The 17,082-nt window shown below is 37.0% G+C and overlaps 1 protein-coding gene across 1 annotated transcript in view; it reads right to left on the bottom strand.

Moving 5' to 3' along the window:
* Positions 1 to 3,183: 3,183 nt before the first annotated feature.
* The window catches only part of LOC104912063 (phosphatidylinositol 4-phosphate 3-kinase C2 domain-containing subunit gamma-like), an 18,074-nt gene continuing 4,175 nt past the window's right edge, over positions 3,184 to 17,082 (bottom strand). Inside the window, exons 2-4 of the mRNA XM_019611537.1 lie at positions 16,636 to 16,783; positions 8,797 to 8,899; positions 3,184 to 3,258 (exon numbers count right to left, since the gene is read on the bottom strand). Coding sequence (XP_019467082.1) covers positions 3,184 to 3,258; positions 8,797 to 8,899; positions 16,636 to 16,783 — 326 coding nt within the window. The remainder of the gene's footprint in view (positions 3,259 to 8,796; positions 8,900 to 16,635; positions 16,784 to 17,082) is intronic.

Below are 17,082 nucleotides of genomic sequence, written 5' to 3'. Positions count from 1 at the left end.
TTTCTACATAAAACAGCCATAATTTTACATAACTAATAATTAAAAAAAAAAAATCCAGCAACATGCAAGAGTGATCAAAACACCTCTACTGATACTACCTTAATCCTACTAGATAACTAATCACACTCATATTTTTATAAGTAATACCACATACTTAAACATGTTTGATAGCTGTGCATTAATGTGGCAATGCTAACCAATCAATCAACATTTGCTGTTTCTCTGACAGTAAGAAAATTTTGGATCTTTTAGCAAGACAATATACTGCAATAGTTTTGAAAAGAAAAGGCAAAAAAAAAGTAGAATAACCTCGGAGAGATAGTCTTGGACTCTGGCTGGTCTGTATGTGAGGCATAAGACAGTTGTACATAGCATACACTTACAGAATTCATTTTTCAATTTATTAGCACCTGGATTCCCATCTAAAAATCAATTTATAACCATTCTAGCTAACTGAGCTTTGCCTAAATGCATGCATCAGACTAACCATCACGTTATAGTTACTGGAACCTGAATGTGTTTATGGGCCAAATTCAGCTTCAGTGGGCTGCAATTTGGTTAATGCACTCACAATTTACGTTGTGTTAGATTTTAAAGCTATGAAAATCAGTAAATTAAGACATGTAGGCACTGCTGGTTTTATATGTTCACATTTACCTGTGAGAGCAAATCTGGTAATTTAGAAAGTAAGGTTTTAGTTTGTTCTTTTTACATTGCCTCAAAGCAGTTCAAACAGTTTTTCTTCTCTGCCAAGCCCTGCACCTGGGGAGGAACAGATCCACGCACCAATATATACTGGAAGCTGACTGATCAGAAAGCAGCTTTGCAGAAAAAGACCTAGAGGGTCCTCATGCACAGCACGCTGAACATGAGCCAACAATGTACCCTTGTGGCAAAAAGAGGCTAAATGTGTCTTGGGCTGCATCAGGAAAAGTATTGCCAGCATCTCACGGAAGGTGATCCTTCCCCTCTGCTCAGCACTGGCAAGTTGTGTGTCCAGTTCTGCACACTCCAGTAAGAGAGAGGTGGACATACTGGACTGATAGAGGACCTCAAAGATGTTTAAGAGACTGGAACATCTCTCATGAAGAAAGGGTGAGAGAGCTGGGACTGTTTAGCCTAGAGCACAGAACAATGAGAGAAGATTTAATCAATGAATTTAAACACACTGGGAAGGTGCAAAGAAGACAGAGCTAGGCTCTTTCCAGCAATGTCTAGTGAGAGGACAAAACCAAAGGGCACAAGCTACAACAGAAGGTGTACCGTCTAAACACAGGGAAACTCTTTTTCATTGTGAGGGTGAAGGAGCACTGACTCAGATCATCTGGGAAAGCTGTGAAGTCTCCATCCTTGAAGATATGCCTGAACTGTGCCCAGACAACACTTAATTAGAATCAATACAAAGAAGTGCCTACTCTTGCCTGTACTTTAACTTTCTGTTCCCTTATTCTTATATTGGAAGGTACAGTAAATGAACCTTTCCTATGCATATTCTCTGTGCTCCTCAATTTTATTTATTTCACATCTATAAAATACCCCTCTTTTTTATATTTATCAGGGTGAAGTACATTGTATCCTATTTGTTTCTTTAAATTAAAGGCATTTCATACCTCAGTATCCTTGCTGCCCTTTTCTCCACTTTTTCAAGTTCTATTACATCACATTTAAAATAGAAGAATCGGAACTACCAATGGTATTCTAGATAAATTGATACTGTGCCATAATATTGTTCTCTTTTTTTGTTTGTTTGCTTTAATTCTTTTAATAATAATTCCCATCATTTGCTTTATCTTATTTACAACTGCTGTGCACCAAGTTGACATTCAGAACTATTAATTATAACCCCGAGAACTCATTCCTGGTGGTAAAATTCAGCTAAAAGCCTATGACTTCTTATGCGAATTTAACATTGTTTTCTTCCTATCTACATTTATCATCTCAAAATTTCATCTGCCATTTTACCACACACATAACTCAGTATTGTAAAATCCTTCTACAAATCACCACAGGCAACTTCTGTGCACATTATGGTCAGCAAACTTTTGTCACTTAGCTATTAACTCTTTTTCTCATATAAATTAGAAATGCAGTTAGCAGTACTGGGTCTGACTGCAGACTAGATCATCACTGTTGGAAAATATTTTCTCTCAACCATCAACAATGCATGGGACAAGCAGAAAAGAAATCTAACACAGTTCATGTTTCTACTTTTTCAATATTTACTGAACTCGTCGTTGAAGAGAGTACTTATTGCCCACGCTATCAGTTATTCATTACTCTACTGCATCAGAGGAAATCTTGTGAAACACAGTTGTTTTGCAGCTCAACATCTTTTATTACACATCCTCTCTGAAGACCTTCTTTGCCATAAAAAAGGTCACATAATTTACATGACAAGAAATAAAACAGTGTATAAGCAGTGCATATACAGACTGTATAATTAGTTTGATCTCCATAGAGCAACAGACCAGAATGGAAATTTGAGCCATGCTCCTAGGAAACCAGATGGGTATTCAGTAAGTACCAGACATTCTCCTTGGACAACCTACAGCTGGGTTTCTCCTTCATCTGTTAAATGACAGTTGTGGCACCTAACTTCCTTGGTGAAGTACTTTATGACATATTGACGAAAAACATTACAAAAAGCATTAAACAGCACTTCTTTCTAAGTTTTTGAAGCAGATTATAATGAAAGCTGAATGAGGAATCCATCTCACTTAGTGCTTATCCGTGGCAGGTTAGATTTAGAGTCAGAAGCACTTTGAGTACAAAATTAAAAATCTGTTACAGCTAGCATGAACAAAAGAAATACAATAAAATATCACTGAACGGTGAAACCACAAGTATAATGAAAATAAATTTATTATTTTCACAGTGTTTACTCTTAAAATCCTCTCTGTCAATTCCATGAAAGTTTGAGAAATATGAAAACTCCACTGAAACTCTCAACAACATGAAAGGGGAAGAATGGGGAAAATTTTTTGTAAATCTATATACAATTGTTGACTTTTCTTCAGCAATTAGTAATGTCTGAAAAGAAAATTCTAAAAACACAGAACCAGCTTGCTTTCTCTTTAGTATCATTCCTATGCTCAACAGGTCTTGGAATTGCCTTCTGGGGTCAGAATGCTCACTTCCAATACAAATAAATATAAACAGAAATAATACTAAATGCCAGTGTTCTTACCGAGTCAGTCTCCAAGCACAAGTATATTCTAACAGCTCATTCACACTGAACTGTCCTTGGTCATCCTCGTGCTGTGACAGAGAAGCATATAATGAGATACAGAATTACAATAGGATGAATGTACATTTTTTAGTATTTTCCAAACTCAACAAACTCTTTTAGGAATCCTTTCCTTTCAAGATGCATTGGTCTTTCAGGAGATTTAATGTGGTAGTTCTGTCATATTACACTGGATAATGCTATATAGCAAACCAAGCCATACTGTCTCAGTAGTTCCTTCTATCTATATATAAATTAAGACCGCAGTCAGGCCTCAATAAATCCTGCTTCTGCACTCCTCTTACAGATAGCAGAAAGCATTATTTTGTAACCATGTTATATACAAGTAATAAAGCAGAAATTAGTTATATCAACTACCTCTGCTGCTCATTTTTTTCAGAGAGAACAGAATGGAGAACATCTGTTCCGTCCTTTGCAACCTCTCTGAAGAGACTTCTCTCACTGAAGGGTTACAGAGATGATTACTGGACTAAAGCATCTTGAGAGAAGAGAGGCTGAGCTGGGACTCTGTTCAGTCTGGAGAAGAGAAAGCTCAGGAGGGACTTTATCAATGTGTACAAATATCTGGTAGGAGGAAATAAAGGCAAGGGAGCCAGGCTTTTCTTAGTAGTACTTGCTAGCAGAACAAGAGAAACAGGATACAAATTAAAACACATGAAACGCTATCAACACATTTAAAAGAATATTGCAAGAGTGGCCAGGATCTGGAAGATGTTGCCCTGAGAGGTTATAGAGTAGGTCATAATATCTGCTGAGATATTCAGAACCTGACCAGGTACAGTTCACAGGTACTAGCTGGGAATTCTGCTCGAGCAAGGGGATTGAACTACATCATCCCAAGAGACCCCTTCCAGCCTAAACAATTATTTGAATTTGCATTAACGCATTCAGCTCAACAAATCTGTTTCTTTTCAGATATAGTCTCTTCTCCAGCCCTACACATTTGCTTCCTTTGATGCCTATGGACGGAGCTGAGCCCATGCCAGGCATATACTACCAGTTTATTAGGTCATTACCATGTCCTGAAAAATCTGCCTTTCTTCTTACTCATGATTGAATCCAGATCTTTATAATCCACAAGGCAAGGTTACTGAGAAGCTTGTGACAAGTTTGACCTCAGATTACAGAGGGAATGATAGTTATGAATAACTATAACCTTTGGAAGGGGTGAGGGAGAGAAGAATTAAATAAGAAAACAGAAGCAGGAGAGTAGAACAGCCCATAGGCACTTATTGGTGAAGAGCTTAATGTGAATTAATTCACACGAATTCTGCTTTAGATTGCTAGCTAGATATTTAGTAAAAGTACCAAGGCTGGAGATACAGATCAAGCCTGAGAAACAGCAAATTTCCTTCTTGCTCTCATACAGTAGGAAGGCCAAGGGACAGGGAGGGTTGAACTTGGAAACATGACATACAGTGAACCAGTGAGCCCTGAAGTTTAGAGAGAAATTAGATATATGACTGATATGAGCCCAGAAGCTTTAAGGGATCTGATACTCTACCATAAAAGGTGGTAATGTGAATTATCTAGTACCTAAGTACTTAATACATGGAAGGGCTATCAAAATATGAATATGCTTTTGTGACATTAAACTACAACATTACTAGAGTTTTCTATAAAGTAATATATTCCAAATATGAAAATTCGGAGGGATTCTACAGATCACAGGTCAAATTCTCTCTAAGAGTAAACACAGATTAAAACTGTAGCTCTACATACACATAACAATCTGAGATGGAACAAAAACTCTACTGCATCTAAAAATTCCTGAAGTGTACATCTTTAAAAAGGCCCATATTATTTCCCCATATTTTTGTATCTGAGTGAGAAAAAAATATTTTTCATAAACTACCTCTAATGCAGTGACTTTCAAATACATTTTACAACCATTAAAGATGCAAGTTCCAGAGAACAATAGCAACAAAATTGAATTTGTGAGCTCAGTGTAGACTACCTCAGGTCCTTCAGTTTGCTGTGGCTAGTGCGGGTCTCAGTACATCCAGAAATATCTATGAGGCTGGGTCCAGAACAAAAATAAATACTGCAGCTTTTGTCTGGACCAGACAGACCTGCTGGTGTCCGTGCCTGCAAGCAGAATCTCTTCTTTCTATTACAAGTGCTCTCTCACAGGCCCTGGAGCCGGAGGAAAAATTTGGGTCTATTACTTATGCCAGCTCAAGAGCTGGTCATGCTCTTCGCTATTATTAGTAACCTGAAGTATCTGTATGGCCTGAAGCTTTCACAGCCATGTCAGATATCATAAAGGAGTGATCAATAATTCACTTGAACATATCTTAAAATGTCACCCTTCCTGGTTAAACCCTATTGTATGTTAATAATTACAGTTCCACAAATCCTTTGTGACAGTACCTTTTTTTCTAATGGCCAGAACACTGCTAATTTGTCTTCCAAGTTTGTTATTTGTCTGAAATAATTCTTGACAGACTATTTTTGTTTGTTTGTTCATAATCATTCCATGTGGTAATTGTAAGTCTTTGTGAAACGTGAAATGTCAGGAGCTGCTCTATCTTTGCTCCTGGCCTCCACAATGCATTGCTGTATATTAAACCTCATTTTTAGACCTGTCAAACTGCAACAGAGATGAAGGAGGCTTTGAGCGTGCTAATAGGACATGGAGATTTTTGTAGCTGCATAATATCAGTGGATACTTAAACACAAGAAAATGGTTCCATTCTAATTAAGGTACTACACTGTCCCTCTAAAATGACATAAATATGTAAACAAAGGGAAAAAATTTTGTGATGGACCACTGACTTCACTTTCCTCAGAGTGTTCACACAACTCATTACTCTTGGTAAAATAATAACACCAGTAACACTGATAAATATACATTAAAAATGTGGGGAAAAAAAATCCAAAAGGTGCAGAATTTCCCACTCCTGTCAAGAGATGCTCTTTGTCTTTCTACATGGAATGAAACTGAGCTTCAATTTATTTATATAATACAAAGATAACCTTATGCCTTCTGCGTAAGTTCTGTTTGGAATTGTGTAGGAATCTGGCATTTTGGTGTGTTAAATGAGTTTTGTTTAAGAGCATTAAGGCTGTAAATCTAATGACTGAAAAGCAAACAAACAAATTCAAATTAAAGGTCATGCACTAGCTCAAAAGTCTGTGATTCCAAGTAAAGCTTCAGGCCAAATTGCTTGCTTGCAACTGCTCAGTTCAAAACAATTTCCTCGTTATATCATAACATATATCATAACACAGAAAGTTAGCTTCCCATAGAATGAAAGGAAGCAAATATTCACCTTAATAAGTATATATTTTTTTTCAGCTGAATTCACAAAAGAATTGCAAACAGTTACTGGCCAAAGACTGTAAACACTCAATTTTTTAAAAAATTAATTGCACGTTACTTGCAGGGAGCTGATTATTTCGTTTTTTAAGTACAATAGTGAAATATTTATTTGCATACACAGATAGAAATTTTAAACTTTGCATCCAGATTTTCACAATGTAAAGTATGCCTTAATAAGTATTGCAGTGTTGGTGTAAAGTTCTGATTCCCTAGCACACAAGTTAAGATTTTAATCCTCAGATTATTATATTACATATATATCATCAGTTTCCAGAGCAAATAATTCTGAGAATCTATACTAACAGCAGATCCATACACTGCAAACAAGAGATTTGTTGCATTTTTATTTTTTTCATTTGAATACAGAGCATCTTGTAGAGAATCAATCACTGGTTTGTTAGTCTGAAAAAGAGTTTGCTGGCAAGTTGTTTGCAGCCTCCACTTTTCAGAGCATTTATGTTCAAAATACCTTCAGTACATCCTGTATGCATGTAAGTAGCAAACTGTCTTTCTATCAAACTTCTAATTCGTATCATTTTTTTTCTCACACAGAAAATACTGGAGACTAGCAGCTACTCAGCAGAAGGGTCCATACTGCCTTATTCTGTTTCGCAGAGATGCTGACCTAAAAGAGGATCTTTCTGCCACTACATAGACTTAGATGTGTCTGTAATCATACTTAATCGGATTTGTTTGGCAGCATGATATGAAAATAAGAATTAAAGATTTTTTCCCACCTCTAAATACAGGATGTATTGTCACAAATCTAACACCAAGAAAGGACTATAACTACTGTTTAAGTTTACTATGCGATTAACACAAACAATAGAAATTATAGTGATTCCTGCCTCAATTTCAACAACAGTTAAATGACAGTAAGGCATTACAGATGCCTTCTCAAGAAAAAAGCTCATTCCAAAGGTAACCAGATGTGTTATTTTTACTGCTGTAATATGAAGATAGGCTGAAAAAGGACACACAAGATGGGTACCACCTCACTCCCTTCCAAAGGCATATGTAAACATCAACTAATTTACTCAAGATTGAGAACAAGAAGTTGGCAATCCATTGATCTGAACCATTCTTGAAGAAGTGACCTGTTGATGAAAACTCCTGTATTTCCTAATATTACTTTCTTCTTGGGCAATGCTCTACCAAGAAGAATCAATGGTCTTTCCAGATAAATAATTAAATGAATAATACTGACAGTGAATAATGCCAATAATTTAAGCCATAACTTTACAAATTAGCGCTAGATTATTCTGTGATTTTTTTTTGAATAGTAGAAGTGTTAACTAGAAGAAGAAAATATATATATATTTGGCCTCACAATAGTCATTTCTTAATGATTCACATAACATATATTGAACTTGATGTTTATCTAGGTGACATTTATAAGTGAAAAGGATGTCCCTTTCATTTTTGGTCAGATATTCATCACCTAGTTCATATTTTGACAGACCCAGAGTGATAGCACACCTATTCAAAACAGTTAATTGGAACCATCTGTGAAGAGAATCAGTGCTGTCAGTGAAAACTGTCCAGAACATCAAAGTTTCTGCTCTACTGCAAACTTTGCGTTAAAGGTAATTCAAAGCAGTCCACTGGGAATAAAACTCACATTTATTAGCATAAATCAGTGTCATTAAAGTTCAGCAATCTGTTTCAAAGGCTACTTAATCTCAAATAACCTGAACACGAATTTCTCTGAATTTAAACTGATAAAATGATTTTTTCTTTAAGGGCTTTTGCATGTGTACAAACACACACAGACACTCTATGGCACCTCACACATGCACAAACACATATTGTAATTCCAGCTTTCATCAGCCTTTGACTTTCAGTGATATTGACCAGAATCCATATCTGTTTTTTCCCTTGTTATATTTCAAAACATAGAAGAAGAATATAAAATAATGTATCCTTAACAAACTGAAATCATTAGCATCATTAAAGTCTAATAAAAATGATTTTTTTCTGAAAAGATTGCCTCTAATCTTTTTCAGCTGTGCGTTCTCTACAGTGACACATTAGATGTAAACACAAGAGCAAAGCAGAGAGATTTCCCTGTATGTTTCAACAAGAGTTTGGCAATAAAATATGTATAAACAGGAAAGCAAATAATCTCTTTAATTATTACTGCAGGTTGCTACATAAAAGGATTGGTGGGACTTTATTCCTTTAGGCACACTGAAAGAAAGAGGATGAAAAAAAGCAGACTTACCATTCGAGCCAAACTTTGCTTCAAATTTGTAGTGGTGTGTAGATGAAGATGAATGTCAGTGGTTGCCTTGCGAAGACTCTCGTGGCTGCCCAAACTATGATTACTACAGTTTGGGGAGGAAAACAAATGGTTATCTCTGCTTATCATTTGTATTATTTTCCTATCTCTCATTCTCCTAAAAGAACAGGTGGAATACATTCTCAGTGCAAAGCAAATTGAATGACATAAAAATCAGTGCCTGGCGTCTACATCTGTGCAGACTGATGGAGCTTGGTTCAGGCTCATTCTCTTGTGAAACAATTTGAATGAATAATTGCTTGGTTATATCTTCAACCATTGATTTCTATAAAAGAACAACATTGAAACAGAAATAATATTCTAAGCAAACTGCATTGTACTTCCAAACTTTATTAATGTATTCTTCAATCCCAAATTAGGGCAACTGTACAAAGTATCTTGGTTATACATGCACCACTGTAGGATGACTTGCAGTATTTTAAACCCAAGCTGAAAATCAAATATTAACTATAGGCTTAGAAATTACATACGTTAGTGGCCCCTGATTTTCAAAGAAATCTAAGTTCTAGCACTTTGCAGCTCACATAAAGACAGTAAAAGAAGCTGCAAGTCAATTTTCTGTCTCATCAAATTGTTTGCCAGTTAAAGTCAGACACAGACATCTACTCACGAAGATGGAGTGGTTATGGAGCAGTTCTCTGTACTCAATGTACTCTGCCGGTCAGGCGCACTTTAACTGGGAGGTAAATTCTTTCTTATTTGCCTCATGAGAGCAGCTTTTAGTCCACTTGTAACTTAGAAGAAGTTGCCAAGATAATACAGCTTTAGTTTATCACTATCAAAATTACTTGGAACAAAAATAATTCTAGAATCTCCCTTCCTTTTCTAGTTTTAATCAGGTGGAATAATGCAAAAATTAGTTTCAGTGTTAAGGGAACAATATGTTTACATTAAAAAAAAATCCGTTAGGATTAGTAGCTGGGAAAAGCGACACTGATTTTTGCAAAGGCAAATTCATTGCCAAAACAAGCTAATATGCATCATCAGTTACAACTCAAGTGTGTGTTCAATTAGTTTCATGCTGCTTCTTTTAAGGCTCCAGACACAAGAGTGTCAAAAGGAATATTCTGTATTTATTCAGATTTACAGAATAGCAAGTTGTTTCAGAACTCCCTGGACCATGAAGGAAAAAAAGCTGATTGCTTTCTCTTAAGTATCATAGAGTACTGAGAATTCAGATATAGAAGGTGTTTCTTTCTCCCTATAAAGGACTTCTGATAGAATGTCTAAATAAAATCAGCTTAATTTACTTCCAAAAAACCATTCCTGGCTCTATGAATATATCACAGAAAGAATGAAGTAGAGGAGAGACAACAGCAGAAGTCTCCAGTACAAACGAATGGTTAAACATAAATAAATGTGCTGCACATAATTGCCATCTGTACAATTACAAGAAATTAATGTATCTTGTAAATGTTGGCTCATGACCAACCTGTTGTCCACCAGGACACCCAGGTACTTCTCTGCAGAGCTCCTTTCCAGCAGGTTAGCCCTTAACCTGTACTGATGCATAAATTTATTCCTCCCCAGGAGCAAGACTCTACACTTCCTTGCGTAAAACTTCATAAGGTTCCTCCACCCCCAACACTCTAGACTTGCTGAATGGCAGTACAGACTTCTGGTGTGTCAGTCTCTCCTCCCAGCTTTGTATCATCAGCAAACCTGCTAAGGGTGCATTCTATTTCTTTTTTCAGGTCATTGATGAAGATGTTAAACAAGACTGGATCCAGTATCAACCCCTGCAGAACACTATCAATTACAGGCCTCCAACCTACACTCTGTACCATTGATTACAATCCTCTGAGCTCTGCCAGTCAGACAATTCTCAATCCACCTCCCTGTCCACTCATCTATCCCACACTTCCAAAGATTACCTATGAGAATGTTATGGGGGACAGAGTCAAATGCCTTGCTGAAGTTAAGGTACACAGCATCCACAACATCCCTGCATCTACCCAGTCAGTGATGACATCAAAGAAGGCCACTAGACCTGCCAAGTGTAATTTCCCCTTGGTGAACCCACATCGATGACTATTGATAATCTTGTTCTCTTCCATTTGTTTGGAGACAACATGCAATAAGTTGTTCCACCACCTCCCCAGAGATGGAGGTGAGGCTGACTGACCTGTAGTTTTCTCCTTTTTGATACTGTTGAAGACTGGAGAGAAATTGGCTTTCCTCCAATCTCTATGCACTTCTTCCATTCTCCAACACCTTTCAAAGACAATAGAGTGTAGTTTGGCAATCACTTCTGCCAGCTCCCTCAGTACTTGTAGGTACATAACATTGGAGCTCATGGATTTGTATGCATTGTTTGCCTAGACAATCTCCAATCAGATCCTCCTCCACCAAGGAGGACTCTTTTCCCACTTTCTCTCTTATGTCCAGAGTCTGGAATTCCCAAGGGGCAGTCTTAGCAGTGAAGACTGAAGCAAAGTGCTCAGTAACTTCTTAGTGTTCTTTGTTTCCAAGGCACTCACTTCTTCCAGCAGCAGGCCCACATTTTCCCTAGTCTTCCCTTTGCTGTTGACATACTTAAAGATTTCTTGATGTCCTTGACCTCCCTCGCCAGATTTAATTCCAAGTGGGCCTCAGCCCTTCTTGTCACATCCCTGCAGGCCCTGACAACATTCCTGCCTCATCCATGTGAATCTCCTGCCATCTCTGCCTGATTTCTTACTCTTAGGGATACACCAATCTTGAGCTTGGAAGAAGTGGTGCTTGAATGACAACCAATCATCTTGGGTCCCCTTAGCTTCCAATGTTCTAACTCAGGGAATACATTCAAGTAGGTCTTTGAAGAGGTCAAAGCTTACTCTCCTGAAGTCCAGGGTTGAAATCATCTACTTTTCACCTTGTTTCTTCCATGTAAGATCCTGAACTCCACTATCTCATGGTTGCTGCATCCAAGGCTGCCCCCAGCCTTCACAGTCCCAATCATTCCTTTATTTTACCCCAACATTGTTTCTGCTCTTTCCATTCTGCCCTGCCTTCTGTCTCAGGACAAGTATAGCAACAAGAAGGTTATAAACAAACATGCTTGTGTGTCCTCACTCACTTTTTCCATGATTTCTCCAGCTTGTTGATTCCCTGTGTAATCCCAACTTTAAGCCAAACCAATGCTAAAAATCAGAATAGCTTTACAAACTAACTAACAGAAACATTCCTCTTTACAAACAAATAGCTTTACAAACTAACTAACAGAAACATTTAAACTAACAGAACATTCCTCTTTTTTTATAAGTTTGTACACAGACATACAGAAACTTTGATCAGTATTGTTATTCCACTTCATCATGCTTGCAGGCAAAATAACTGCACCAAAGTTTAATTTTGCAGTTACACTTCACAGTGGTTTGTGTTAGCTCTGCTATGTCAGGCAGATACTGTACATCAACAAATCCTTTATTGACACAGCAATGCTGACTGAAATGCTGTAGGCAGATGTACTGGCCTTACAGTTGATTTTATGACTGGATTTTATTTGCACAAATGCAAAAATAATTTTTTTATAGATATTGTGACACAGCAGACTAGACAAAATGAATTTATCTCTGTAAAATAAAATGGAAACTTGTCCTAGATAAATAGTGAGCTACCAAAAACAATGGTGCAGTTTTGCCATGAATTCACAGACTACCTTCTAGCTATACCCCAGGCCTGGACCCTTGCAGATCTATTACTCTGTCTGTACTGAGAAGAAAAGCAATATAGCCATTTTTTGAGGATACTATTATTGTAAGTAACCAGTTTGCAGTGCTCTGAGCTCTGTAAAGGAAATGCAAAATAATGCTATATTATTACCAGTTTTTCCCCTATTTTTGCTGAAATATTTTGTAGAGAATTCAGCTTTGATGAAAACTCCATGAGAAAAGACAAAGTGAAAGAGTCTTTCTTTTTAAGAGACAAGGAAATGAACAAATCAAAGTGACTTGCTCATGGTCCCACAATATATCTAAAGCAGAAAAAGGGAAAATCCCTCGCCCTTTTAATTCTCTCATCACTAGATGATCTCGCCTCTCCTCATCAATGTTCTCTCACGTGCTACAAGCTCCTAATCCAAATGCAGTTCCACCAGCATGAGATGATTTTCTTTTTTTAATGCTTAGCTGAGCAACAGCTCTGAATAAGACACAATCCACAGCAAGAGAAAATGATATTTATTTTTTATAAAGAACATATTCATCCAAAAGGTGCTTGCTTGTAATGATCCCAATCTGCCTGATTATAACTATGGCCAGCCTATAATTAATAGCTTAAACTTAACTTTGTGTGGAAACCAATTCTTATTTAGGTCTCAGTTCTCAGAGAATATAATTAGCAAGGACAAAAAAAAAAAAAAAGTCATCAGTAAGGTCACAGGCAAGCATAAGATTATAAATGATAAGCATTAGTTGTTTCTGTTCCAAACTCCTGCTCACTATGTTGGCTGAACTGCAAAGCAATAAGGTAATTGAATGCTACAGCATGGTAGAAAGTAGATGGCACTAAAAATACATAGGAAAAAAAGATGTATTAAAAAATCTGATACCTTCAAAAATAAAGTAAAAAGATGTTTAGAAATAAAGATTATAACTATTCCTGGATAACAGCCATTGCTGGGTCTGCATTGCAGCTATCTCTTTACTAACAACAGCCAGATCAATAAACAAAAGTCCAAAATTCTTATGTACAGGCACATGCATTGTTCTATTAGGCACCTCAGGATGCCCTGAGCTTCTGGTCTGGAGCTCCAAAGGCAAAAATAGTCTAAATGGAAGATGGAAGATCTGCTTTCAGATGGTCTTTTTTTTTTTACTTGCTGTTGGCATTGAGTTATTTCACACTAGCTGCTTAATCACAATATAAGTTACTTTTATTTAACATCTTTCATAAAGGGCATCGCAAAATCATTTTGAGGGGCATACATTCTAAAATTAAAGAGATATGGGAAACTAAAAGCAAAATTTAAAAGTAGATGTACAAGTTCTGGGACAAGGAATGACAAAGAGAAGATTTTCAGAAATAGCAAATGGCCCTCTAAGAAATGAAGACCAAGAAAAGGACAAGTGTAAAGGAGTGGAGACAACAGCCTCAGCTAGGAAACACAGAGACAGAAGGCAGAACTAAGCTATGGATGCAAATAGTGGTAAAAATTGATGAGAAAGATTTTTACTTCTCTTTTCTTTCAAGGGCAGAGTTCTGCATCCAGATGCATTTACAGTGAACATGTGAAAATAAGTGTGTGAAATCAGCTGGGGAAGCTATTAACATTCACCTTACGGTGACAAAAGGGGAAGGGAGAAGGTGGCGATGGTTCCTGATAGCACTCTACAGATTCTGCAAGAAAACCTTGCAGGAAAAAGAAGTGTAGGAAGAGAAAGAAAGCCTGTGGTTTGAGGCAAGCCTAGGATTACTGATCAGTAAATAAATAAATAAATAAATAAATAAATAAATAAAGCAGAAACCAATGAGATTCCAAATCAGAGTTTCGCATACTGCTCTCTTAGTTATGGTCTTGACTGCAATCTATATACGAGTTTCTGACTTTTTAAATATTTGAGTATTTGAAATCCCTTGTGAATCAGACTGGATGTGTACTCAAGGCTGTCTCCACAGTAAAGGAATAATGAATCATAACATTTTGCAGTGTAAAGTGTAATTGTCACCAGCACATGAGTATTTGTTCCCCATCCTACTGAAAGCTAAATGGATTCTGGAAGTAATCAAGTCTTTCAGGTGCTTCTGCAGGAGGCATGATGGGGTGCTCATTAATACAGTCCAATATAACAGCAAATAAAAGCTTCTGACAGATTATACAATGTCATCTGGCTCACTAAATCACTGTGGTCTAAAAACAATTCATCATGTCACCATTTTGACTTCACTTTTTTTTTTTTTTCCCCAAGATTACAATAAAGCAGGAGCAGCAAAGTATTAATTCTCTACACTATCTCATAATTTTGGGAATTTCTATTGGAATTCATCCTTAATGATTTCCATATACTTTGCTATGGAAGAACTCTGCACAAGTACACCAAATTGCTCTGTTAGCAACATAGTATGGAAAGCAATTTGCTCTAACAGATAGCCTAGGCATAGGAAAAAAATTAACCCTGAGGCATCTCCACAGGCTGTTAAGCTACCCGAGGGATGATTTTGGTTTAGGGTTTCAAATTTCAGATTCAGGACTCTGATGGGGAGGCAGAAGAAAGAAGACTGAGGATATAGTGCAGAGTAAAATTACAAGCCACTGAGGCCAGAAGCGCAGCCCTGTCCTGTCTGCAAGACAGTGAAGGAGCAAAGGGAAAAAAGATGAGAACATTATTGACCTTGTTTCACTGCTAACGAGACATGCATAGATTCTGCAAGTGCAGGAATTTAAACAGTCCACTATTGATGAGTTCTGCTCAACAGTGAAAATAAAACTATTTAGAACATGCTGTACACTATACTGAAACACTGAGCTCACTCTCAACACAAAGGCTCATTGTTTCCATTTTCTTTGGAAATTAATATGAAATGAGAAGAGACATAGAAAAAAAAAACCAACAAAGCAAAACGAAAAAACAACATACCAAAACCCCAGCAGCCCAGGCCCTCTCATGTAATGAGGAGATCTACCTATGGCCCTATTCCCTGCTCAGCAGTTATCGTGTTACAGCTTTTCAGGAGGTGCTCTGCTATTCAGCTCCTGCTTTGCAGAGATTTGAGCAAGTAAAAAGTGGGCTCAGGAATGTTAATGTCTCCATCTTCAGTAGCAAACTATAACTGACTGGAAACATCTGAACACTTGACCTGCTTACCTGTGTAAGTGCACAAGTATACAAACTGGCTGTGTTGCACTGTGTGTCATTTAATTCCTCTGACAACTACATTATTTTTATTATTCAAGCTGGCTTGCTCTGGGCTAGTGTAAGTAATCTTTATACTGAGAACAAGATAGCTTCTAAAATATTCCCTTTATATTACAAAAATATATTATTTTATCTAGCACTTCATGTCTCCAGCAGATGAGCTGTGATTCTTGCAGTACCAGCTTAACATGTTACCGCACAGAATTGCCAGCTTCTCCCCTTCTGCTAAAAGTCACTATCCCTGTAGCACAGCTGACAGCAAAAGCCTGCGCTTTAGTTACTTAATACACAAAATCTGCTCACTTTTGTGTTTTGTATTTAAGCTGTCAGAGAGCAAGAAACAACTAGCTGAGTCCGGTAGTGTTTCTAGCCACCACAAAAGTTTACTTGAATAATTATGAATCAAAGCACTTACTTCCTAACTTGTAGTCCACAAACAGAAACATCTATTTGTACGTATTCTTCAGTTTGCATTAGTGCTGTCTTTGTTTGCCCCAGTGGTTATAGAGAGAAATGTCCTGCTAAGCAGATGTGCTTAATACTGTTTATCATGTTTTTGATGATTTTCCCCCTTGAAGATATGCATGCCTCCTCATGCATCTCTGAGACACCAGAAATAAGAAGCACCCTTGTATAATAGATGAGAAAAGCCAAAAGGACAAAGGAGTGATACAAAATGTTCAAGGCTTGACAAAGCTTCTGTAAAGAAGCCAGGATTTAAATCCTTGCACTGAACCACACAATCATCTCTGTAGAACATAAGTACAATGTCATCCAGGTGTTTAAGCAACTATACATTTTTAGAACATAATACTCTTAACTTTCCCTACACCTGTGTTTACAAAGCACATAAGCAGAGTGTATTCCATGCATAGTTCATATTATGCAATAAATAATCAATACAACCTCTTAATTAGATACTTACTTTTGTAAGAATTCATCAGAGCCGCAAACACTTAGAAGACATTCTTCATGGACTGGGTATTGATTTGTGCAACGGAGGATCTCCACAATTAAGTCATGAGTTATACATCCAGCTTTAAATAAAGATAGCAAGAAAAATTTATAGTATCCTGCTAGAGAATTTCAGGCTGCATTCTTAAGTAAATGAGAATTTCTTTCTAATTCATTACTATTGCTAGATACTAGTTTCATCAAGAGAAATTAGAACAAGCCACATCTGATTTTATTTATTTTGCTTTAAATACTCCACATGTAACAAAATCTATGTCCATTTACAGGAAACTAACTGATTTCTAGGTAGCTGGAATGAAGTGCCGAGTGCCCCCCCCCCCCCCCAAAAAAAAAAAAAACGAAAAGTGGTGAATAGTTAATACTTTTAAATCTGTAAATACTGAGCCATTTTCCTAAT

This window comes from Meleagris gallopavo, chromosome 1, assembly GCF_000146605.3.
Source record: "Meleagris gallopavo isolate NT-WF06-2002-E0010 breed Aviagen turkey brand Nicholas breeding stock chromosome 1, Turkey_5.1, whole genome shotgun sequence".
Taxonomy (NCBI): Eukaryota; Metazoa; Chordata; class Aves; order Galliformes; family Phasianidae; genus Meleagris; species Meleagris gallopavo.
Note: the sequence above shows the minus strand (reverse complement) of the source record. Positions and strands in the feature narration are given on the sequence as shown.